The following is a 26,427-nucleotide window of genomic DNA, read 5'->3' on the forward strand; positions in this document are numbered from 1 at the left end:
CTCTCAGCACAGGGCTTTGTTTGCTTGTTTGTTTTAAAGACACAAAATTGGGTGGGTAAGGATGGATCAGGAGGATCTGGGAATCAGAAAGAGTGTAAATAGGATCAAAATAATTTGGAGAAAATTCTCAAAGAATAAAAAGCATCAAGAATAAATTGGAGAAATCTGAATTAAGAGAAGATGTAAATCCCAAATTACTTGAATACTTCCTATAATGTGTGTGAACCTTTTGCCTTTATAATCATAAATACTTTTTCTTTATTGTGTGAAACATTGTCTTTACTTGAACAAGATTGGTGCCCAACAAGCCCTAGGGATCCGCCAGTCTCTGTCCCCTGTAGACCTGAAAATTTTTTTATTAGGGTTAAATGAACAAGTGACTTAGAAAGCGATTTTCCAAAATGAGGTATTCTTTATTCTTTTAATAAATAAGAGTATAGATATAACAAAAAACACAATGAAGTCTTTGAAAGGTATTTGCAGTTTAAAACTGAACAGCAGAATGTATGGTCTCTGGTGCTTGCAAAGCGTCACAGGTTCAGGTCAAGTGGAAAGACCTTATTAAAAATAAAATTTATGACCAGCAGTGGTGGCACACTCCTTTGATTCCAGTGCTTGAGAGGCAGAGGCAAGCAGATAAATGTGAGTTCAAGATAGCCTAGTCTACAGAGTGAGTTCCAGGACAGCCAAAGCTACACAGAGAAACTCTGTCTTGGAAACATAAAGTGAGAAAAGAAACTGTAAAAGCCCCTGGGATTAATGGGGCTTGCCGCCACTACCACCACTGCCTGCTGCTTTTCATTGTTAAAGTGCAAGGCTAAGTGCACATTGGAGAACTCATGTTGGTGGTCCAATATTCTCATAAGGAAGATGGTCTGCAGCAAAACTTCATATCATAAAATTACAGAAAAATGAAATGAAAATTAAATAAATTACATAAAAAATAAAAAATGCATAAAAAATAAATAATTGTACTGAGGCTTAAGTTATGAGTGCCAGCACCCATTTTAGAAGCATCACTGCTGTTCTAATCCCTTGTATGTGCCATTCTCCAAGATGATTTTCGGTTGTGATATCAACAAATATTCAGTTTTTTTTTAGAACAGTGTTGGAAGATAGCAGATAGAGCAGCACCGTTGATACAGGTTACAAAACATTTCCTAACAAAGACTAGGAAGAAGCTCAAGGAATTTGGCATTGGAGGATATAGCTGTTGGGCTTGCTACAGATCCATCTCTTCTCTGCATAGATCCTGGCACTGCTGATCTTGTTGCTGCTCAGGTAGGCATGTTTTTCCACTCCTCGAATGGGAACCCTGAAAATAAACCAAAAACAGTAAATCTGTGGAGCCCAGAACTGTATTTGCTCCTCAGTAAAATCTTGCCTGTCTCTAGTGCTTGTTTATAGTATGAATTAAAAAAAAAAAAGCAGAGTCCATGAAAATTGTTAGCAGTAGTTTTGTACCTATGGTCCTTTACATTCACAGGGTTTGACTTGAACACAGAACTTTGACATTCATCCATGTTAAACCCTGCAATATGTGTACAAAGCATTTGACTGGTGCTTGCTATTCTGTTCAGATGAACTACAGACATGGGTGACCTCACTAAGGTGATTTTCAATTCTGTTTTGAAGCATTTCACATATGGGGAAAGCCACTTCTTTCTGCTGAGTGGACTTTAATGATGGACAAGACTGGGTCTGTGATCTACCATTCCGGTATAATGGCTCCATTCAAAACAGCTATGCTTACATCCAAGAACTGTTTTAGGTGCACTCTGATGAAAAGACTTTAGAGAAGGTTTCCAGTGCCCTTGGAGTTTCTGCTTCTGTGAATGGATGCAGTCACGCACACAGTGGACTGCTGGGTCTCAGGCTTGCCTTTCTACAGTGACTTCCTGAAATTTCGGAGTCCTCATTGTCCTTCTGAGGTTCTGTCTACATTCTACACAGGGCATTTATCAACAACAACAACAACAATTTAAATTGATGAAGAAGCAGACAATAGCAAACCCAGATGCCATCATCATGCTAAGAATTTTGAAGAAAATCACACTAAAGTTTTGAAAGTGATGGCCAATATACCTCCAAGGCAGTACAGCTGGATTCACATGACACAGCCATTCCTCTCTAATAGACACAACTCATACACTTCACAACAAATGATCACATTAGAAGGGAAAGTGGTTTGAAAACATACGAGCTGTTATATTCTGTGTTGTCCATCCACCTCCAAGGGTGCTCTGGTGACTCTCTGTGCAGGCCAATCCAGTAGTCAGAGGTTCCTTTGTATCTTTTCAGGAAATACTGTCATAAAACAAGGAAAGCAAATATATGTGTCTCTCTGTTTCAGATGACCCTTGAGTGTCCCTACCCACAGCTTCCTCATTAAATGACAGGAGAATGCAACTGAGAGATATAGACTTTGGAGGGATAATAGCCCTCATTTCTCAGTGGATCCTGTTGACAGTCATAATTCTTAAGTAGCTCATTTAAATTAAAGTACAAAGTTTAACAACTTATTCTTTATGACTGGGTGAGTTCCTGGTTAAGCCTCCCCTTATAGTTATTAACAGTTGTTGCCTTAGGATGCAGCATTTGCTGGCTTGGAGAAAAATGCTTATCACCAGCAGGTATCTCAGTAAAGTGGCATATCTGACCTTCCTGATTGACTGTGAAGACTAACTGAGAAAATGTTGCTTGAATGTCTCAGGGCTCCAATCAGAAATGTTGCCATTAGCAAATGGACACTCTCAATGTTCCCCATGTCTCCATCTGCAAGTTGTGGGATCCTTCCTCATGCTTCATATTTAACCAGTTTATCTCAAGGCAATACATGTTCAACAGAAGAAACAAACAAGCAAACCAATTCCTGATCTTTTCTTACCAGCTCCTCCATGTTGTCAAATCGAGCTAACTGGGCCTTTTGTTCCAGGCAGAATTTCTGACTTAATGTCCAAGTACTTGTGTCTTCAGAAAAATAGAAACATTTATTGTGAGCTCCAATCCAGTTTCTTGGGCAAGGAGCACACGTTTTTTTGATTGAGACCTGTTGTTGGCTTCTTTCTAAAATTTGGACAATAAAATGAATTATAACAAGAATTGGCATACCATACTCAGTTCAGGTATGAGGTGTGAATTCCTCTCCTTAGCATTATGGTTCTTTATCTAAAGGTGTTCCAGCTTGTGCCTCTGAACTAGTCTTTCTCAGGTTCCCACTGAAAATAGGGCTCCCAGGATGTATATTTCTATAATATTATCACTTTTTCTGCTTTGTGATATTTCTCTACAATAGGAATTGTTAGAGCAACAAGTACTCTGTATGGACACTTATTTTGGCAGTGAGCCTGATAACTGAGATAACAATGAGAACTATTGGGAAGGTGGTGTATACAGTATGGACCTGTGGCACTAAGGGATTGTTCTTAAGTTGGAAAACAGTGCTTGCTGGTAGAAGTCACAGTCTGACATCGCCTGGCAGCATTCTCTCAATGTTCAACAATATAGAACGCTCTCTCTCCCCCAACTAAGTTTCCTGCTCCTTACCTACTAGTCTTAACTGAATTGTGTCCCTGAGTCTGGGAGACTAACCTCATCTGAAATCTGTCTGTAACCAGATGCTTGATTAATCATTAGCTTGACCCTAGATACAGATTAATCATTAGCTTGACCCTGATTCACCTAAGTCTCTCTCTCAGAGGTTTCCTTTCATCTGTGCTCATGGACTGCATACTAAACTTTCTGTCACCCTGTCTTCATCTTTCCTCTCTCAGCCTGGTGACCAAAAGGACAAGGAGGAAGGAGGACCTCCCCCCTAGATGGCAACAATATAAGCCTTTTATTACACTATTCTGAACAGTGTCGTTCTAAAATCCTATAAATTGATCATCTCAAAAACCTTTCATTGAATACTTTCAAAATACAGTTGAACATTTTAACTAACATCATGGGTACTAGGGGAAGGTGCTGTATCTTCCTGGCTATATTATTCTTCTTTGTCCTCACATTTTCTTGAAGTTCTTCCTTTGGGTATTGTGCTCTTTATTCTTTACCTTGCATAGTTCCCCAAGGAAGATATGTCTCATACATCTCTCTTAAGGTTGCTGAATGTCCTCTTTCCAGAGATGCTGAGCCTGGCCTCTTGTCCACACCAGCAGTCTGTGCTGTCCCTTCCCTTCATCTCCTGCTAGACCCTAAGTTCCCAGAGAAGAGGAATATCCAGTGTGGTTTCTCTCCTGGCCTTCACAGAGCACCTGGCTCACAGTGCTCAGTAAGTGTAATTGACAGTGTGGATATGGACAGAATGCTGCAGGATCTAGAGATGTCACTCACCTGACAATGACAGAGCAACAGAAAGTACAATCACAGCTCCAGTGAGGACAATGATCACTGCATAGCAGCAGTAAAGCCTAGCAGGAGACATGGGGGAGACGATTCTGAAAATTTTTTCTTGGAGCTTTTTACCTGTAAAATAAAATATGACAAAAATCAATCTCAAGAACCTTTCAGAGAAAAGGATAAACTTACTCAGATTCATCTGTAGATTTGGCTTGTACTCCTCCTCTGCAAATAACCTTCTCAGAAAGTCCTGGTCTGGAAATTATGTCTATGACTCATAGAAGAGTAGAGAAAAAGGAAGCAGAAGTGTTGCCATGGAGCCTTCCAGTTATTGAACTAGAACCAATAACAGATCAAGAAACAAAGATTGAAGATCAGGATAAAAAAAATAACAACACAAAACCACCTGTAAATTTAGTTCTTTAAGAATAGACTGGCTGGGGGCTGGAGATGGCTCAGTGGTTAAGAGCATTGCCTGCTCTTCCAAAGGTCCTGAGTTCAATTCCCGGCAACCACATGGTGACTCACAACCATCTGTAATGAGATCTGGTGACCTCTTCTGGCCTGCGGGCATACACACAGACAGAATATTGTATACATAATGAATAAATAAATATTAAAAAAAAGAATAGACTGGCTAAGATTGAGGGAAACACTGTGGGGGTTGGCAGTAGCAGGGATCAGCAAGAAGCTGGAGATATAGAAAGCTGAGAGATTAAAAACAGCTGTTGCTTTTCTAGAGGACCCAAGTTTGGCTCCCAGTTTCCTCATTGGGCAGCTCATGATTGTCTGTATAACTCCTGCTCCAGTCAATGAAACAGATATGTTAGTACACTTCTGCAATTCTAGAGCTAGAGAGGCAGAAGTTGGTGAGTCAGGGATACAAAGTCAGCCTTGGCTACAAAAAAGGTTTGAGGCCAACCTGGACTTATAAGGATCAGTTTCAAAAAACCTAGTAAGCAAAAATTTAGTAAGTACACACATTAAGTATAATAGAACTCATTGACATAAGTAATGGGTGAACTATGGTAGCATTTTAACAAGTTTACCAAAACCATGCAAAAAATTAATATTAGTCCAAAATTACAAAAACTCTCAACAGGTTAGGAATTGAAGAAACTCTTCCCAACACATATATGGATATGGGGCATTTGAAAGAAACAAGCAAGGATTGTCATTCTTCTTAACTTTATTTTTGATTTTATTCATATAGTTGATTTGCCTGCATATATGTCTATGTTGCAAAATAATTGTATACTTTGAAGATGTGTCTCTGCCAAGGCTCTTTAAGATTGGTTTAATAAAGAGCAGAATGGCCAATAGCTATGTAGGAGAGATAGTTGGGATTTCCTTGGAGAGAAAGGAAGAGGAGGAAAAATCAGGATGCAATGAGACACTAAGACAGTGGTGTAGGAGGTCCTTCTGTTTATGTATTGCTTTCATTGGTTGAATAAAGAAACGGCCTTGGCTTGTACTCCTCCTCTGCAAACTCCCTTCTCAGAAAGTCCTGGTCTGTAAATGTCTATGACTCACAAAAAAGTGGAAGAAAGGGAAGCAGAATTGTTGCCTTGAAGTCTTGCAGATTTTGAACTAAGATCCAATAAAGGATCAAGAAACAAAAAGAGTGAAGATCAGAATGAAAAAGAAGTAATGAAAAACAACCTGTAGAGTTTGTTTCTTAAGAATAAACTGGTTAGGACTGAGGAAAATACTGTGGGGGGTTGATATGGCAGAGATCAGCAAGAGGCTGGAGATATAGAAAGCTGAGAGATTAAAAACAATGTTGCTCTTCTAGAGGACCTAAGTTTGGCTCCCAGCTTCCACATGGGACAGCTCATGACTGTCTTTATAACTCTTGCTCCACTCAGTGAGACAGATATATTGGTACACTTCTGCAAGTTTATTAGTAAATAAGTTAGTAAACACACACACAAATATAACAAAACACATTGACATAATTAATAGGTGAAATATGGGAGCATTTTAACAAGTTTACCAAAACCATACAAAAAATAATTAATATTGGTCCAAAATAACAAAAACTCTCAACAGGATAGAAATTGAAGAAACTCTTCCCAACACATTTATGGATATATGGCATTTCAGAGAAATAAGCAAGATCTGTCATTGTCCTTTATTTTGTATTTTATGCATATGGATTTGTCTGCATATATATCTGTGTTGCAGAATATTTGTACACTGTGAAGATATTTCTCTGCCAAGACCCTTTCTGATTGGTTTAATAAAGAGCAGAATGGCCAAGAGCTATGTAGGGGAGATAGGTGGAATTTCTTTGCAGAGAAAGGAAGAGAAGGAAAAATGGAGATGACAATGAGACACTGAGAGAGTTGAACATACAGAATGAAAGGAAGGTAAAAAGAAGCTACAATTTCAAAAATAGATTAATAGAAATGTGCAAATTTAAGTTCTAAGAGCAAATTAAAAATAAGAGTAACCTAAGGCCAAGCTTTCATAATTAATAAGAATTTTCTATGTCATCATTTGGGAGCCGGGGAGACAAAGAAAGACTCACTTCCTGTCTGGACATGATGTGCAAGCCTGATTCAAAAGGAGACCAGAAGAGGGTGGCAAATTCCTTGGAACTGGAGTTAGAAATAGTTGTGGATGGCCACTAGGTTACTAGAGACTAAACCTGGGTTTTCTGCAAGAGCAACCAGTGCTTTTAACCATGAGTCATCTCTCCAGCACAAGATAGTTTTCAAATTGTATAAAAATTCAAAGGAATAAGTCTACTAGAGAGATTTGGGGGAAAAAAGAGGTCAAATTTCAGAAATGACACCTGATATAACAATGATATAAGTATGGTTTTGGCTTCCTTCTACCTTCTGAGCAATCTGTATTCACATGCTAAAACTCATTTCTCCTACCTTCTATAAAATGCTACTCAAGCATGAAGCCTAGGATTTTAAATCTCTCCGAGGAAAAGAGACAAGGAAATCTTCTGTGACCTAGTGGCAAATAAAAATGTCTCAGGTGTAATACCAAAATCCTTATCCACATTATAGAAAATGAAACACTTGAATTTTGGCCTAATTTAAAAAAACAGAAAACGAAAAAAAAAAAAAACCAAGCAAACAAACATAAACAAACCTCTGTGTCCTGTAAAGGGAATTCAAAAACCAAATTTTGCAAGACATAGATCATGAAGAAGTGGTATCCTAATAATTGTCAGAGCTTCTTGGAGAGGGAGGGGGGAGGGAGGGAGAGACAGAGAGAGAGTTAGAGAGAGAGAGAGAGAGGGAGAGAGAGAATGAATATAACAATGGACCAAATACCTGAAGAGTGGCTAACAAAGATCATATATTAAATATGTTCAGTGTGACCAGGTTTGAGAAAAGACAACTGGAAACAGATCAACAGTTTGTTAAAATGAGAATACAGTTACGATATGCCCTGGCCCTGTTACCCACATACTCTGCCAAGAGAAATGACAACCCATGTTTCCACTAAAAAAAAATATAAACTACATATAAATATTGATAGTAACTTTGGATATTCTTAGAAAAATATAAAGTATTTTTGAATTTCATATCTTACAGCAAGCAAAATATTCCTCAACTTTGACTATGTAAATCAATATTACTGAGCACTCTGAATGAGGTATCCACAAGGAAAAATTTAAACATATGCTTGTCCCTGACCATCTCTCTTACTGTGCCCAAGTGTTTTTTAGGCTTAGATTCTCCACAGCACTAGAGCAGTGAGCTACAGAACGAGATGTCCTGCAGCCTATCTTGAGAATCTGATTACAGAGCTGTGTCTTTTTAATTTTTGGTCACTCCAATAGTCACTAACTTGCTTCTACTTGAGCTAATCTAACCCACCAGTGTTCCTACTGTCTTCTCTTAACCTTCTGCAAAATAAAAGTAGATGTTATATTTTGAGATGTGTAACATGACAGGCCGACTTGTTGGGGTATCTGTCCCGTCCAGTGCTCCACAGCTGGCAAGCCCCAAAGGAAAATCAACCACACAGAGATCTCTATAAGTTATAAAGCTGATTGGCCCATTAGGTCAGGCTTCTTGTTAACTCTTATAACTTATATTAACCCATTATTCTCATCTATATTAGCCATAATGGCTCCGTACCTTTCTCAGCTGGGCAAGTTACATGCTGCCTCTTCGGTGGTCTGCGCAGGAGTGTCAGAGGAACCTTTCTCCTCCCTAGCCTTATCCTATTCTCATTACTCCGCCTCTATTTCCTGTCTGGTTGACCCGCCTATACTTCCTGCCTGGCCAATCAGCGTTTTATTAAAATACATGATTGACAGAATACAGATAATTCTCCCGCACCAGAGATGCTTTCAAGGTTCTAAATCCAGAACTGTTTGTGGATCAATGGCGCTTGGGACATATATCTAAAGCCAACTGTTTGTACTTGACACACAAGTGTCACATGTGGATGACTACCAGACTGCAGGATCCATGGGAACAGCAAATATCTGGACAAACAAATATCAGGTCAGAGGAAGGAGTGACTGGGAAGAATCTGCAATGGGCCTCAGAGGAATTAGAGTGGAGTTATTGGCTTATATTTCATGGAGACATGAGCATGTGTCTGACATGAGCATACATCTCCAAGTCAGAAGAGAACTGATGCTTAAACTAACAAGAAAGACAGTGCTCAGGATTAGAGGTTTGCAATCATTATGTAATGTCCTTTGCATTTTGACTACATACAAAAATCCCAATCTTCATTATTTTTTGTTTTTATTAGACTAAAATGTCTTTATAAACTCAATTATCATGATTTCTATTTTTTTCTTTCTACTAAGGTGATACTCAAAGTGTCCTTTAATCTCCCCCAATAACGACCCATTTGTTTCACTGGTCTCCTGAATATCAGTTCATCTGTAAGTCATTCCTCATCTTCTCTTCTCTTCTCTTCTCTTCTCTTCTCTTCTCTTCTCTTCTCTTCTCTTCTCTTCTTTTTTTTAACATTTTAAAACAAGTCACTTACTATTGGGAATTTTAAGCCTATACAAAAATAAAGAAAAAAACTCTAAATTCTCAAGCAGACACTACCCAGCTCCTACACTGGTCAGCGTGTGAGAAATCAATTTTCATCAGTTTTCTATTCCTCTTGTCACCACCATCCCCAGATTTTGAAACACCGTCAAACTTGAAATGTCTAGACTTACCTATGATTTCTGAGTTTAGCGCTTAAAACCTCTTCCAAACTCTGAATAGACAGTCCATACCCTTAGCTATTCCCTCTTCTGTCAAGCAGTGTTAGGCTTTCCGTGCCTGACTAATTTTACTCAACATGTCATCCAGATCTACCCACACTGTCACAAAAGACGTCATCTCATCCTTTCTTTTGTATGTGTCACATTTTCCCCCATTTATTCACTGCAAGATGCAGGTGGGTTCCATGTGCTGCTTAATGTGAATAATGTCACAATACACACTCAGGTATAAATATCTCTTACTGGACTAGGGACAGTAGAGAGGAAAGAGGCAATATTTGCTACAAAGAGATATCAACTCTGGTGTCAAATGCACAGTAGACTAGCGTTCACAGCAATATGTAGTGTCCCTGAAAATAGCTGAGGGAGTTTCTAGTGTAGTCACCTTAATGAACCAATAAATGTGTGTGGTAAGTGTAAAATGTCAATTAAAAAAGAGAAGAAGAAGAAGAAAGAAAAGAAAAAAGAACCAAACTGTAAAGTTTGGGATTGTGTTAAAAAAAATAATATCTGATATGTCTTCTTAAAGCAAATTTAGGCATTAAATCACCCAGGTTCCAGCAGGATTTCATATCAGACATTTCATATACATTATCAACAGCAAGCTTTATTGATAGTCCTTCATATTTACAGTGGTATAAAATCTGATGTTGTCTGTTTCATTTTGATATATTAATAGTAAATCTTTTCTTTCACCTTTCTCATACTGTATATACATGCATCTCCTTCTAAAATATAATGTCTCCCACAGCACAATTGAAAGTAACTTTTGTGTCTTTATTAGGAAGCAATATTAGAAATGAGCTCTCAATAAAAAAAGAATGAAGCATTGCTGATCTGATTTTTAGCATTATTTAAAAAAAAGAGTGCCAAGTGATCCCAGCACTCAGGAGGCAGAAGCAGGCACATATCTGGGTTTGAGGGCAGCCTGGTCTACAAGAGTGAGTCTGGTATAGCCAGGGCTACACAGAGAAACTTTTTCTTCAAAAATAAAAACAAAAGCAAACAAACAAAAACCCTGCTTCACTCACAGCTATGGTTTCAAATGAGAGGCAAGTTACAAGTTGCAGAATGTCTCCAGTTATACAACATCTGCCCTTTGAACAGAAGCTCCACATTCGCAACACATATGTTCCCATTAGGTAAGCATTTCGTTTCAAAGTCAACCCTGCTGAAGCAAAGGGAGCAGAAGTTAATGGCCAGCTGGAAAAATCATGAGACTCTCTCAAAGAATTAGTCAATCAACAGCAGGCAGAAGCAGCAGCAACAACATCAATAATTAATAATAATAATAAATAATAATAGTGATAATGATAATAATAATGTTTCAGTTAGGGGAATACTTGGTTTAAGTGATAAACATTAATATTTTGTCATGAATTTTATATTTTGGTAAATATCAGTCTTGTTTTCTCAAAATGCAGTATCTTTTCCTAAATGAAAACAATTAAGGTGGAGGGACAGGGAAGAATGAAAAAAGAAGGTAAAACAGTAAAATGTAATGACGCATAGACATTTTCAAAACGAAAGAAACACAATTTCACTTTTTTCCTTAAGACTGAAGTAGAAAACTCATTATATTCTTTTTCCATAATTTACTCTGCAGAGGATTTAGTCCTGGGTGGGATCAGCCTGGACCCCAGGCCTCCTCCTGCCTCCTCCTCCTTTGCAATCACAGTGAATCTGCATAACAAAAGCCCCAGCTTCCCAGGCACCTCCTGTCACTACAAACTTCAGAGCTGTTGTTGTTTGAATTTGCCTTTGCTGTTGGACTTGTAGAGCTAGCCTGTTCCACAGGGACTTGGTGTGATTCACCACAGTGTCATTTACCAAATCCCTGGGAAAAGCATAGACTAGCAAGCTATAGAAAAAAAAAAAGAAAGAAAGAAAGAAAAAAGAAAGAAAGAAAGAAAAGAAAAGAAAAGAAAAGAAAAGAAAAAAGCTTTTGTATTGCAATCCACTTTTCACTTATCTTGCAAGAGAACCATCTATATGCTGCAATAGAATAACTAATATAAAAACTTCTTAGCTAACTAAACTCCTGTCTACATTCTCTAGCTCTGCAGAAACCCACGGTGACAGGCTCACAGGTGTGAGGTTCAGCTCCTCCACCCTTCTCTTCCGTTCCTGTTTCTGGCAAGCACCTCTCTGCTCTGGTAGTTCGTTCGAATATGCATTAAATACATACCCAGCTCGCCCTCCTGCAGACTGTCTGTGGTACTGAGCCTGCCCACAAAAACCTCTGCAGGCCCTGCAGCACTCATCTCAGAGCCCGGACAAGTTGAGTTTCAGCAACAAGAAGACAAAAACTGTAAAGGCTGAGACGATGAAACTGTTTTTGCTTCAGGGGCGGTTCCACTGCACTCTGTGGGTGGCCTGTAAGTACACTCCTCCTTAAGAATTCCACCCAACTTCCTGTTTTTAAATACCAGACAAAGGGCAGTGATCCTCTGGAGAGGTGAGTCCCATACTGCTACTTTGAGTTTTGAGGACATCACTGAAAAAGGGGGCATCAAGGCCAGCTCAGAGGATTCTGTGTGCAAACGATCCAGAGATTGAATGTTTAGGAGACAAGTGTCAGAATGCAGAGAGCTGGAGACACACTGTCCACAGGCAGTGAGCACATTTCTCTCTTCTCCGGGAATAAGAGATCGTATACTATGGAGCCAATTAGGAGTGATTAAGGCTGTCTCCTACAACAGGTTCCAATATGGAAATGTTTGGCTAGTGGTGTGGGGACAGAAAAGACACATCCCACTGTCACCCTCACCAGTCCAAGAAATGCCTAGATCAATGGTTCTCCACCTTCTTAGTGCTGTGCTCCTTTAAGACAGTTCGTCATACTGTGGTGACCCCAACCATAAATTTATTTTTTTAAAACTACTGTAGTTTTCCTATTGTTCTGAATCAGAATGTAAATATTGATACTCAGTACATCTGATATATGATCCCTGTGACATGGTCATTCAACACCCTCTCCCCAAAAAAGTCACAACCCACAGGTTGAGAATCACTGCTCTAGATTTTCAGGGTCCTTTGACTCAGGCCAAACAAAGATTCACAGCTTTGATGCCAAGAAGAATTTCAGGACTAGGCAGTTTATGAAGCAGAGTTGGAGTTTTTCTAAGACTATTTGTGTTGTATTTAATTATATGTATGTAGGTATGCCTGTCTGTGGGACTGTGCCTGTGATAACAGGTGCCTGCAGATGTCAGAAGAGGGTGTCAGAGCTGGAATCACAGGCTTAAAGAATTTGTATTTAGAATGCAGGTACCCCAGAAATAGAGCAGCATAATATCATTGTCCTCAAAAAACAAACAAACAAACAAAAATTTAGTTTGTTTTAATTATTTAGAAACATATGCCAAGTAAAATTGTAAACATCTCAGAACATTAGAATAAAATATTTGGGTGATGGGTCCGGTAGTGTGTGACTCTGACCCCAGAACTGGAGAGTCTATGACAGGTGGAACTCTATGAGTCCAAGACTAGCCTGGTCTACATAGACAGGTCCAGGTCAACCAAGGCTAAGTTAAAAAAAATATATAACAAATTTAGGGACAGGAGAGATGACTCAGTGGTTAACAGCATTGGCTAGTCTTTCAGAGGACCCAGGTTTAATTCCGAGCACCAACATGGCAGCTCACAACTCTCTGTAACTCTAGTTCCAGGAGATCAGACACCATTAATGCACATAAAATCAATCAGTTAAAATAACTATTTTAAAGATTACTAAAAATCAAAAAAATAATTATATAAAATATAACAACATATAATCAATATAGCAATATATCATATTAAGAACAAATATATTATGCATATTATAAAAATATGAGTTAATAGATATGGAGTCAGAAGGGTTTTGAATTCAGGTATTTGGGGTACTCAACCGTCAATGTAGTTGGAGATGAATGTCACCCAGATTTTTTGATGTTCAAGTATGTTACAGAATATTTTTATACTACATGAAAATATGTCTATGATTTGCCTCACTCGTCTAAAGCACCTGATGGGTTTAATAAAAAGCTGAATGGTCAATACATAGGCAGGACAGGATAGGAAGGATTTCTGGGGAGAGAGAGGAACTCTGGGAATAAGAAAGGAGGAGATGTAAGTGAGACACAGAGGGAATAAGACATACACAATGGAGAAGTGGTAAAAAGTCACATAGCAGAATGAAGTTTAATAGAAATGGGTTAAGTTATAAGAGCTAGTCTGGAATAAGCCTAAGCTAACAGCCAACCTCTGATGATTAATAATAAGTCTCCATGTCATTATTGGAAGCTGGTAGTTCACCCCCTCAAAAAAGGCTGACAAGAATATCTTGTTACACAAATAGTTATTTCTTTAGATGTCAGCACAAGTTTGAGGTACAAGAGAAGAAAATAAGAGTATATCTTCTGAGATTTTATTGCATAGGTGGTAGCTTAAAGTCACCCAACACCATCTTTTCTGTCCAAACTGAAGGCAATCTTTGATCAGTGTCTTTCTTAACTAATGAAGTCTCCTGGTTTTGGTCCTCATTCATTTCTTCCTCATCTTCTTGACCTAAGGCAAAGCCTGGCAGCTTAAAACAAAGTCATGGAAGTCTTTTAATCTGGCAAGTAACATACCCTGTCTTCAATAAACCCACATAAAAACTTCAAATTCTGATACCTCTCCTTGTCCTCCTCTCTTTCCTCTTCTGCCTTTCTTCTCTCTCTCCCCCTCCCTCTCTCAACCACTCTCTCTGCCCCCTCTCTGCCCCTCTCTATGTCTCTTTCTTCTTCTCTCCCTTTCTCCCTTGTCCATCCACTTTTATACCTATTGCCCTCAGCTCCCTCTCTTTCAATCTCCTGATCATAAAATCCTGCTGGAAGAGGACAATAGTCCATGGCAGCCAGGGTGGTGCCATCTAGAGATAGACTTTTCATTTACTGATTAGTTTCTGTTTTGTTTCTCTTCAGAGCACTGGCTTAAAGTAAAATTGTTAACACAAGAGACCTTACTAAGCCCCAAGGACCTTCAACCCTCCCCTGTCTGGAGGCCTCTTTCCTCTAACCACAAGATTCTAAGCCAGAGATAATAGACCACTTCCTGGATCATAAGTGTAGCCTGACCCAGTGATAAGGACAGTGAAACCTGGCACAGACATGAGGACAGAGTGAACTCTAGCCCTATGATAAGGATTTACAATCCTCTTGTCACACACAGGTCTGCAGCATTTCAGGGAGTTGGGGAGCCCAAAAGAGGCACAGGAAGTGCTAGACTCCTTGTCTGAGTTGGGGAGATATATCGCTGGAAGCCCAGGAACTGTTAGGCAGTGAGGCCACTGTGTGTTACAAAGTAAGGGTGAACATAAGTATATGTCCATGATTTCAGACCCACAGAAGGCATACTGCCAAGAGCAGAGTGGCTCAGGTTCACAACAGAGTCCTGCACTGAACATGCATGCTTCTCACCTTCTCAATGTAGGGTGTTGACCTTAAGAAAATGGATCCGGGAAGGACAGCAAAGGCAAAAAGTCTCAGTACTTTCCACTCAGTTTTCTCGTGATGCTGGAACTACTCTTGAAGTCTACTTCCTCCCCCTCTCCCAAGGAGGACAAAGAGCTTTGTATGACATTGTAATTGCTGTAATTGTAGGTCTCCAGGCAGGTCAGAAGTTTGTTTTTTTTCTTTTCTTTTCTTTTTTTCTTGACCAGGAGTTTTCCCTTAAAGGACCTTTACTACCACTGTAACCATTTCAGAAGTACCTGCAGTTTGTCTGCACTGACTCTCAGGAACTATAGGAAAGTAGTGATGGGATGAGCCATCTTTTTTTCTTGGAAAACATATTTTACTGAACAATAAATAATTATATCCACTAGCCATATTCACCTATTTGAAACATGGTAGAGTTACCTATTGGCCATTAAAAATTAGTTTACTCACTAGTGATGGGGGTACATCCATGCCACAGCATATGTAAGAGGTCATGTGATTACAGGAACCAGTCCTCTCTGCTTCCGTGGGCTATACTTTCTGTTTTGTTTACAGACTTGGAAGAAAGTTGCCTACTCTTTGTTTTATATATGTAAATACAGTAGTGAGCAGTTCTTTAAGATTTATTAAGAATTCTTCAACTTCTGAGTACAGATGACTTTTTCAGAACTAGGACTTCCTGGACTGGAGAGATGATGACTGAGCAGTTAGGAGATTTGCCTGAGCTCTGTCCCCAGAACCCACACTGGGTAGCTCATAACTGCCTATAGCACCAGTCCTGGAGGATCTGTTACCATACACACATGCACATAAATCTTTAAGAAAGAAAGGAGGAAGGAAGGAACAAATGAACGAAAGAACAAAGGAAGGAGCTCCTTGAATATTCTCCGTTATTGCTCCCCCACCTTACCCCATTGCTGCCCAACTCCTCCAAACTCCCCCTTCAGCCAGAGTTCTGGAGTTTTGAGTGTGTAGGATGTTGCTTGTTGGTTTTGTTTTGAGGCTGACTTGGGATTTGAAGCAGACGAATTACTTCATCCACCCAAGGACTTGTGGGGCTTTTTGAGTTTCATTTCTCCACTGAGCTTGTGACAAAAGAGAAAAGAAAGTATAAGCAATGCATTTCTCTTTGAAAGTAAGAAATATGAATCTCTCACGAGCTTTAAATATCCTTTCACAGAAGTCAAGGAATGATTCAGCCTGGGTACAACGCTAAAGGATCATTTTCTGTATTTTTTTCCATCCTTTTTGAAATTCCAAATTCCAGTAGTCAGCAGTTAGAATGTACAACCCTGCATGTTGATCTTGCATTGAATGGTCACAAGGAAGAACCAGCCAGGCCATGTCTATTATCTGTAATCAGGGAAGAAAAAAAAGGAAAGAAAGAAAAAGAAAAAGAAAAATCATAAAGTCCTAGCACAGGTTGGCCTCAACAGGTTGGAACCAAGTACAATATGTCCTCAGATGAAAGGTGTCTGTCCTCCGTAGGTAAGGGTAGAGACATTAACTTCCTAAACTACTATTTTGTTTTTTAAGACAGGTTCTCTCATTGAACCTGGAGCTCACAGATTAAGCTTGGTTAACTGTCCAGCAAGTCTGAGTGATCTGTCAGTCTCTATCCTCCTGGTCCTGAGTTATGAGTTCATGTCACCAGACCCAACTGTCTTATGTCACTTCTGAAGGATGGAGTTCAGGTCCTCATACTTATGTGGCAAGCGCTTTAATGACTGGACCATCTGCCTAGGCCCTGAGGATGATCTGTAGGAAAAACATAGAGAATATGTTCATTGCCTTCAGAATGAAATAGTTGTGTGCAAAAGCTATTTGAAACTTTTTCAAGAACTGGTCCAATTCTCCATTCCTGATTGTCAACTTAGTGAACAGGTCATAAAATTTATGTGAAAAGTGACATCTTATGTGATGTGCTAGGTAGTAATAAGGTTGTGGTAATAGAGTTCATTAAAGAATAAAAAGCTGGCAGGACACAGAGGTATCACACTTATAATCCCCACTTGGGGTGTGGGGGGGTAGAGGCCAGAAGATAAGGACAACTCAGACTGTGTGAGACACATTCTCATCCTGCCTCATCCCAACCCCGCAAAACAAAACAAAATAAGAAAAACCGCATTAGATTTTATTGATCTGTCTATAGCAACACATACAGTTGTTGGGGACACAGAGGTTCATGTCCTCACAGATTAGCACTAAAGAACCAGAAAAGTTAAACATGCAGGTATAACTTCATTTCTACCCAGAAGACTGGAAATGGATGTGACCAAGAACATGGTGACCTCTGTGCTGTCTGTAGGACCAAGCCACACTTGGCTTCCTCATACTCTTCCTCCTGAGACCCTCATCTTGAGCATTGTTTCTCAGTCAAAAGAGCTCATCCTTATTGGAGATATCACATGGACTTTACAAAAGGGAGCAGAGGTGGTTAATAGCCTAGGGAGGCTCTTCGCTATCTGTAAGAACATGACCACACCAAATCCTCCCCGGACACTTACGGTGTCACATGCAGTCAACATAGAACCCATCTTTACAGAAGAAGTCACAGGTGTTTACAGTTCAATGCAGTCATGCCTTAAGCTTTATTGTGCACATAGGACTGAGTTCATTGTCACCAGGAAACTCTCTTCTAAAATTGTGCTATGTTTAAATACTCTCAAACAATCTTCCTGGTGCTCCAGTCCAGACATCTGAACCCACACTGGCTGCTGAGATATGGTGAACTAGATCTTCTTGCCTCACAGGGTGGTTATTCTGCTGGCCTTGGTGCTCACACAGAAGCCACACTTATTTTCCCTAGTAACGAGCCATTACAATTTATTCACCACTGGTTTTCCTTAAAGTCCTCTTACCTGAGGCATACTCTTCAAACAATGGACCCAGAGATGACGAAGCTGACCAAACATTGAAAGCAAATATTTACATTTTAAATGGAAAGCTAATGTTTCTCTAAAAACCAAACCAGAATCAACATCACTGAACAGAAAACAGACCAGTAAATCAATGACAGACTTAATGTTAAATCAACACTGGTATGGGCTGGGTGTGAGCCATGGGACGCACCAAATGCTGTGACAAAATAAGGTTATTTTCTCAGAGTCAGTCCATGTATAAATAGATGAAATTCATTTACATAACTTGTTTCAATGCAGTTAAAACTAATAACATAAAATAATAACATAACCTGGTAAAATGGGTATCAATGAGTTTTTGAACGTACAATTTAGCATGTCACCTTTAGTACCACTTTAATAACATTTAAAAATAAAAACCTAACACTGCTGAGAAATTTCCCAATGTCTTTGTTCATTCTCTAGAGCATATGTCACTGAAACCAATTGCTTCTATGAAAATCATGAAATAAAGTACAAGCTGGAGAGATAACCCCACTGCTAAAGGCTAAGGTTCACAACCAGAAGGACTAGGATTCAATTCTCAGCACCCATGCTTGCCTCTCCAGCTTCCTCTTTGCCAGTCATGATGGTAGATATCAAATAAACAAAGAGACTAATAAATAAATAAATGAATCAGCAATTACTATATAATTACACTTATTTGTAATTATATATATTATATATTAGCATATATATTATATAAATTTAAAGATGGTCATGGGCATACATGTTAGATCAGGATTGAAGCAGATTATTCTTTAATCAGAATAATGAAGAACACCAATCCTCTGTGAAGTGGAGACCATGTACCCAGGAACTTCTGTATAAGAAAGTTTTATCATAAGATGTGTTCTTTACAGGCAAGGTTGAGTGATGCCAGCAGGTGTTCTGTTACTGTTTTCTTATCAGGCAGGTTCCCTTCCTTCCTTCCTTCCTTCCTTCCTTCCTTCCTTCCTTCCTTCCTTTCTTCCTTCCTTCTTTCCTTCCTTCCTTCCTTCCCTTCTTCCTTCCCTCCCTCCTTCTTTTCTTTTCTTCTCTTCATCCCTTCTTTCCTTCCTTCCTTCTTTCCTTTCTAAGAAATTTATTTATTTAATTTCCTGACCACAGTTTCCCCACTCTCCCTTCCTCCTTTTCACTACCCTCTTCCCATCCTCTAAATCCAGTCCTCCCTTTTCTATTCAGAAAAGGGCAGGGCTTCCATGAATATCAACAAGATTTGGCATATCAAGTTGCAATTAAGACTAAGCACCTGGCCTTGTATTAAGGCTGGGCAAGGTGATCCAGTATAAAGACTAGCCAAGAACAAAAGCTAGTCAGAGTTAGAAACAGCCCCTGATCCCACTGTTAAGAGTCGCACAAGAAGGCCAAGGTACACATAGATTGGTGTTTATCTCAATAGTCATCAAAGAGGCTTCATCCAGTTACTGATGGGAGCAGATGCAGACCCAGAGTCAAGCATTAGGCTGAGCTCAGGAATCCTGCTGAAGAGAGGGAGGAAGGATTATATGAGTCAGGGGGTCAAGGACATTATAAGAAAACCCAGAGAATCAAGTAACGTGGGCTCATGGGAGCTCAAAATCTGGACCAACAATCAGGAAGCCTACATGGGACTAACCTAGGCCTCTACATGTGTTTGACAGTTGTGTTGCTTGGCCTTCTTGCAAGTTTTCTTATCCTTATGCTATATCAGGAATTTTTTTTTTTTTGGACATCTGAGATTTCTTGTATTAGGTTGACTCTGTTCTCAAGATCTAAGGGTTTAAATATATAGGTCAGATTGACTTCATGTAGAAGGAGGAGCGTTTTAGCTTAATTAGCGGTGTGGGTTCTTGATTGCTGTCATGTGCTGCTAGAGAAATCTTGCAAACAACTAATTAGATGAGGGCTGTAGTTCATAATATGAAACCAAAGATTAGATGGCCTAGTTGGACACTAGTTAGGGTAGCCTGTGTCCTAAGGTGGACCTGTTGATGGTAGTGACTTGACTCAGGAGAAACTTCAATTAAAAATTTAAAAGACAAAACAAAAGCATAAGTATGAGGATAATTAGGAGAACAGGAAGGATGAAAGGGAGGAGCCTGAGTGGGAGGAAACCCAAAACACTTTCCTAAAAGGAAGCCTGCCATTGCACCTTTTCTCTGGTCCTTAAGTCTCAAGCCAGTTTGGATTTGTTCATGAAAAAGCAGCACTGTTCCTGGAGGAGGGTACAAGCCCCACCTTTAGCAGTAGTCAGGAGACCTAGTCCTCTTTAAGTTTAGACTAGGACATCAACAAAAGAATCGATCTGGAAGTTCTTTAAGGTGTTCTGAGAGCTGGTAGACAGAGAGGTCAAGTGATTCAAACAAGTCCTCAGTCCAACTGCTCAGTTCTGCACAGCTGATCAAAGCATAACACACATAACACACATTATATACAGCACACAACACTTTGTAATTCTCACAAACACATCATTGCCTTATATATTTACTATGCTGTTGTCAAAATTTTAGAAAATATGCCTGTTACATGCAAATAAAAGTGTAGTAGGAGATTCATGTGGCCATTATGCCTTTGGCAGCCTATGCCTCATACTCAATGTGTCTCAGTTACAGCAAGAGACCAGTGTAAATAACAAACTTATGGCATAAGGGAGTATACTCTGGCCTGACTTGGTGGTGGAAACCCTTGTGAAAATGTGTGCCTTAATACATCTTTCCTCCCTGAGGTATTTCTGTAAGACATTTTGTCTCAGCAATGAGATGGGTAACTAACATATCATCCTGCTGCGTTTTCCAGTCATGAAGTTGCTGAAATCTCTTTCCAGTTTCTGATCTTAACGGAAAAGCTTTGTATTTCTCACCATGGGGATGGTGCTGCCATTGGTGTTTCATACATGTTCTTTACCAAGTTGAAGTCATTTCCTTTTGTTCTTAGTCTGCATCTATAAATGTGATCATGTTATTTAGGTTTTTAGACAGCTAGTGTGTTAAACACATTAATTGATTTCACTTTTTGAAATGTGTGGAAGTGTGCTAAAATATCTGTCAGTTATATTAGTAAAACTCAAAAAATATAGATATAAAATTTATCTTATAATATATGGTTGTGTGAGGTTTTTTTTTATTTCCTAGCATCTATCTCCTGTGGCTCCATGACTTCTCTGACTCTGCCCTCTTTCTCCCAGCATACAGCCTAGCTTTTCCTGCTTAGTTTTGTTCTTCCCAGCCATAGGCTCAAAGCAGGTTTTTATTCATTAACCAATGAAAAAAACACACAGACAGAAGGCCTTCACACACCATTACCCCTTTTCTGTTTAAACAAAAAGGAAAGCTTTAACTTCAGCAGAGTAAAATTACATATAACAGAATAGTTATCAAGCAAGAAATACAGTTACAATATTTATATCTACTTTATCTTTTGTCACAACTAAGGAAAACTATAATAATAACTATATGTTTTTCAACTTCTTCAAAGACTCCAGAAGGATATAATATTACCTAAGTAAACAGGAAGTACATTGTAAGCAACTTTCAAAACTCTAGAATTGACAGAGACTTCTCGCTGCCTTGACAGTCACCCAAAGTTTTTCTATATTGTTGGGGCATCCATCTTTAGCGTACAGGTCCATAGTATCCAGCAGACTTTTCCATGAAGCAGGACATTTCAGAGACAGTTCAGCTGATATTGGTAGTTAGTCAGTCACTTCTGTGTCCTGCAGAAAGTCTGGCAGACTCTTTCATGTAACAGAAACCCTGAAGGACCACATGGGCGAGTGTTATGAGGTCAGAAAAAGGTGTCAAAACCTTGAGAATACAGGGATTTTGAGAAGCAATTATGGCTTCTGGGAACAGAATCCATGCCATTATCAAGAGCATTGATAAGTATTCTCAAACATTGAGTTATTGCTCAGTCCCCTAGAGTTGTATTTCTATACAATTATTTGAAATCTCCAGTGAGTGAAGGAGAGAAGGATATTGGAAGAAAAGTGAACATGAACAGACTCATTCCTTTAGACTGTCACCAACAACAATTATCCAGCAAATAACTTGAAATTTCTTTTCATATTCTCACTTATATGTAGTTTCTGAGTACCACACATCAAGCCACCCTCCCCTCATGTTTGGATACATTGGTGAAAAACTGGAAAAGAAAGATGTGGAGAGGTTTACATTGTACACTTGAGTGCAATTCTTTACTACTCCTAAAACAAAAATCCCATTTAATTAATATATGTACATCATCCCTTAAGCCCTAAATAACTAACTGAAGTAAGGCAGTAACAATCATATATTATTTTTAATGCTTTATTCCTAAAATTATTGCTGATGAATATTAAAAATAATAAAAGTATGCTAAAGAAATTCATGGTCAGCCAGGTCACCAGGTGGATGTCATTGCATAGCTTAATTCCAGTACTCAGAGAAGCAGAAGTGGGCAGATCTTTGTGTGTTTGAGGGCTTTGATAAACAGACTAAATGTAGACATTTACCACCAGTTGAAGTCATAGTGAGGTACATCAATAAATACTTACTCAGATCTGCCAAACAACGGTGCACACCTATAATAACCCTAAAAATCTATACAGCTGCAATGCACTCTGCTCTACTGTCTGGTTCAGTTTGTTAGTCAGGCAAGGCCACTGGAGATTAAAAAAAAACACAGAGACAGACAGACACACAGACCAAGATAGAGACATGGGTCATCCTTGTGCAGGAATGTCAAGAATGCCAATTTAATTGTACTCAGGGGAGCCTCACCAGAAACCATTACCCTGACATCTTTGTCTTATGCTCAGAGCAGCTGCAGGCTTCTCAGAACACAGAAAAACACAAGAGAAGGCTCGTCTCTCAAATACTCAGCCTTGGTTCCTGACGTCTAGTGTTTTGGATTTGGCCATCTCACTACCATATCCTGGGTTCAATTCCTGGTCAGGAAACCAATGCTGAAATTAAAAAAAAAAGTTCAAGAGAGAAATATGTCATACAAAAGAGAAGACTTGGAGTGGCTTTGTATTAAGGGAAAAGGAATGGAAAATGGGGGAGTTGGGGAATACTCCTCTGGAGACTGGATCTGTGGAAAAGAGGAGAGAGAAAAGGAGAGAGAGATATATAGGAAGCAGGCAAGACTCACATTTTAAAATGACATATAGAGAATGTGCAGAGTTGTTCTTTGTGGCAATGGTTGGCCTTCAATTTCAATTAAAGTTCGAACTCAGACTCTCCATGTCTCTAAAGCATTGGCATAATCAATAATTTCTAACCCAGTTGGGGCAGGGTTTTTTTTTTAATGTGAGAGGTTAGGGTGAAGTATTTCTAAGGTTCAGAACTCCTGATTCACTGACATTTTTCTAAGGGTGTTCCTGCTGAAAAGAGGGCATATGTTGCTGGGCTTTGAAATGTTAGGCCAAAGAGAAAACTTGGATGGTCCTGTTCCTGGGTGGCACCTGGTTTCTCTTTCATGGAATCAGGTATTGCCTTAGTGCTGTAGGAAGTCTTACAGCCAGTGGTTACCTACCCACTGAGGCATGGCCTCTTATACTATATAAGCCAATGTCGAGTAAGCATCTGCTCTCTTTTTCTTACTGCAGGATTTGGTTTCTGGTCTCCTTTCCAGCAGAGTATTCTGATTTGTGAGTCTACTCCTAAATAAATAACCATCTATTTCTAAATTCTTAGTTAGTGTGGGATTTTTTCTAAGTGTTCTTCTTCATGTGGTACCCAACATGGGGCTGGAACTCATTATCCTGAGATTAAGAGTCTCATGCTCTATCAACGAACTAGCTGAATGGCTGGAACAAACAAGATGGCCCTTCTCCAACAAATTGGCCCCCAATTTATTGGTCTAAATCCATGCAAAATCTGAGAAAGCTTAAAAAGGAAATCTAGACACACAAATACAGAGTTTAACATAGCTTCTTGCTGTTTGCTGGTGACATGCAGCAGCTTCTTTAAGAGAAATTTTCCTGATTCAGCCATAGCAGGAAAAAAGGCACACTCTTTTAAAATGCCAGTTTTCTGTGCTATGCTGCCAACACAAACTCTGACTCTTTCAGGCAAGATGGCTGGCCACAGTGCATTTGAGTTGGGTTTGTGAGCAGACTGCTGCAGCTTGCTTAATGGTGGTGTGGACTGGTTGTGTGTCTAGAAGTGTGTTGTGTCTATGGCTCAGAGGAATGAGTAGCTCCGCCTTGGTGTACTGGGCAGGGCAAACAGGCACTGACATATTACCTGAGCAATGATGCAGCTTAAGTTTTTAAGACACATTAGCTTTTTAAGAAGTGCTCCTGGACAGTAAAAAATGACAAATACACAGTAGGACAGATTCAGACATAAAAGATCTATAAATGTGTCATAGTGTTGGTTAAATGTATGTAGGCTTGGAAGAGAGAAGATAAAGAGAATAGGGAGTCATAAAATAAAGTTAATGCTTTAAAAAATGGATAGTCTTTATAGAGACAGAGTACAGATAGTCATAAAAAGTAATAGAGTAAAAATAAGTCACATAAAGTTGGAAAATTCTCAGAGAGTCTGGATTGTGTATATTATTGTGTTTGCTTTGAACTTTTTGATTATGAAGCAGCTAAGTATAAAGAGACATTTCATTGTATGGTCTGCTAAGCTAAACAAGCATATATATTATAAAGGTATTTTGACTTTCAAATTTGGATCTAAAGATATGTTACTTTTTAAAAGTTCTTCTCTTGTTTCCACAGAAGATGAAAACCTGTGGATTGCTTCAAGACCAATACTATTTCATGGAACAAGACCCCCTGAAAAGTTGCTGTAGACATCCCTACAAAGAAAATTACTTTACCCAATAAACAACAGGAAGCAATTTGGAGAAAAACTTTGTCCATATTACCAAATATTTTTTATAGTTGTTTGTTTACATTTAAAGGGAGATATGATATATATATGAATAATTTTCATTAGTATGAATCTTGGGTTAGTGATACAAATTTAAGGTCAATTTTATTATATGTATATTTCTGCTCTTGATTAAGGTATTGTGATTGTGTACTTCATTCGATAAAGTAATGTAAAATTAAGAAATATAGGTTAGTAGATAATCATCTGTAATAGTTAAGCTTGTAGTCGTGTTAGTTGGATTTTCTGGGTGTATGGAGATATAATTCGGTTAGATAGGTATTCTTCAAATCTTTCAGAGACTTTCAGAGTATGGCATTAAAATATTTAAGAACTTTAGACTTTTCATGACAGTGAGACTTGTCTACTCTTGGCAGCACCAGTTACTTCAAGAGGAAGATGGACATTGAAGAGGTTCCTTATGGAGTATGATAGCCATTTGGGAAGAGACTGCTCTTGCCTAGACTGCTGAACCTGCCTAAAGGTGAGATGATCCTTCAGGGTTCCTACTTCATGAATGAATCTGTAAGACATTCTGAAGAATACAGAAAAAAGGTGACTGGCAAACTGCCAGTAAAGGCAGGCCTGTCTTTCCTGCTTCATGGAAAAGTCTGCTGGATACTATAGGCCTTTGGGCTGAAGATGGATGACCCAATGATACAGAAGAACTTTGGGAGACTGTCTGGGCAGCGAGATGTCTCTGTCATTTCTAGAGTTTTGAAAGTTGCTTAGTTATGGCAAAAGATAAAGTATATATAAATATTATAACTGTAGTTCTTGCTTGATACCTGTTATGTTATTGGTAGTTTTTCCATGTTAAATCTTTGTTTTATGTTTAAACAGAAAATAAAGGAAATGGTGTAGGAGGACCCTCTGTCTATGTGTTGCTTCATTGATTAATAAGGAAACTGCTTATTCCTTAAGCAGTTAAGAAACTGAATTTTGGCCTATTGATAGGGCAAAACTGAAGTAGGCAAGGAGGAATGAACTGAATTCTGAGAGAAAGAAGGGAGGAGTAGGAGGAGCACCATGGAGCCACCAAAGACATATGCTGGGAATTTTAACCCAGTAAGCTACTGCCACAGGGTGATACATAGATTACTAGAAATGGGTTAAATTAAGATGTAAGTGTTAGTCAATAAGAAGCTAGAGCTAATGGGCCAAGTGGTTTTTTTAATTAATACAGTTTCTGTGTGTTTATTTCTGTTCTGGCCAGCGAGGACAAACAAGCAACTCTTTCCATTGCCACACCTTAGGGTAAACTGAAATTCAGGTTTCTGTAAAACTTGTCATGGCTGGGCCCTACACCCCTAGAACTAGATAGACTGAGGAGCTAGGGCCAGAAGCCATGTTTCTTGGGAACCCAATTCAGCACTGATCTTCCACCATGGCGCTGCTGCTGTGAACTCCAAGATTGAGTTAACTAAATAAAATCAACCTTGTTCAAGAGCCAGAGTCAGAAACTAGTTGACAGGAAGTATACATAGAGAGTAAGAGAAAGTCAGAAAAGTGGGTAGAGAAATGCACAAGAAATATTAAGGAGGGACTCTAAGTCTGGTGACCAGTTTGGTTTTACATGGCAGAAAACACCTCTTTCTGAGAAGCTAGTTAAAGAGGAATGTCAGTTGGCTGCTTCTTGGTTGCTTTGAGCTATCAGAATTTTGCCTCAG

At 39.0% G+C, this 26,427-nt stretch overlaps 2 protein-coding genes and 1 long non-coding RNA gene across 6 annotated transcripts in view; 1 reads left to right on the plus strand and 2 right to left on the minus strand.

Annotated features, from left to right (window-relative positions):
- LOC125395974 (C-type lectin domain family 2 member D11-like) overlaps window positions 1-26,427 on the minus strand; it is a 188,574-nt gene that overhangs the window by 61,338 nt on the left and 100,809 nt on the right. The window lies entirely within an intron of this gene.
- Window positions 393-11,874, minus strand: LOC125395972 (C-type lectin domain family 2 member D11-like). 4 transcript variants are annotated; one of them, XM_087904127.1, is made up of 7 exons: window positions 11,736-11,851; window positions 10,579-10,715; window positions 8,448-9,335; window positions 4,333-4,464; window positions 2,888-3,066; window positions 2,201-2,307; window positions 393-1,315 (listed from the first exon to the last, which is right to left on the minus strand). In XM_087904127.1, exons 4-7 carry the CDS (start codon window positions 4,421-4,423, stop codon window positions 1,183-1,185), a joined length of 510 nt encoding a protein of 169 aa, XP_087760253.1. In that variant the 5' UTR covers window positions 4,424-4,464; window positions 8,448-9,335; window positions 10,579-10,715; window positions 11,736-11,851; the 3' UTR covers window positions 393-1,182. The 4 variants fall into 4 exon arrangements, with proteins under 4 accessions (XP_087760253.1, XP_087760252.1, XP_087760250.1 ...); XM_087904126.1 differs by lacking the exon at window positions 10,579-10,715 and having other exon boundaries at window positions 11,736-11,874; XM_087904124.1 differs by lacking the exons at window positions 8,448-9,335; window positions 10,579-10,715 and having other exon boundaries at window positions 2,888-2,970; window positions 11,736-11,873.
- On the plus strand, window positions 11,786-25,626 carry LOC148122574 (uncharacterized). Its single transcript, XR_015737437.1, has 2 exons — window positions 11,786-11,925; window positions 24,604-25,626. It is a non-coding gene; the product is annotated as an uncharacterized LOC148122574 (long non-coding RNA).

This window comes from Myodes glareolus, chromosome 3 (genome assembly GCF_982192425.1).
Source record: "Myodes glareolus chromosome 3, mMyoGla1.1, whole genome shotgun sequence".
In the NCBI taxonomy this organism is placed as follows: Eukaryota; Metazoa; Chordata; class Mammalia; order Rodentia; family Cricetidae; genus Myodes; species Myodes glareolus.

What these genes read in the sequence shown, in the direction of transcription:
- LOC125395972 (XM_087904123.1), bottom strand. Translation starts at nt 11,811, where the DNA reads ATGAGTGCTGCAGGGCCTGCAGAGGTTTTTGTGGGCAGGCTCAGTACC. An exon ending in TCTGCAGGAGGGCGAGCTGG is followed by an intron (nt 4,465 to 11,735) that starts GTATGTATTTAA and finishes TTTATTTTACAG; the next exon opens with GTAAAAAGCTCCAAGAAAAA. An exon ending in TGTTGCTCTGTCATTGTCAG is followed by an intron (nt 3,067 to 4,332) that starts GTGAGTGACATC and finishes TCCAAATTTTAG; the next exon opens with AAAGAAGCCAACAACAGGTC.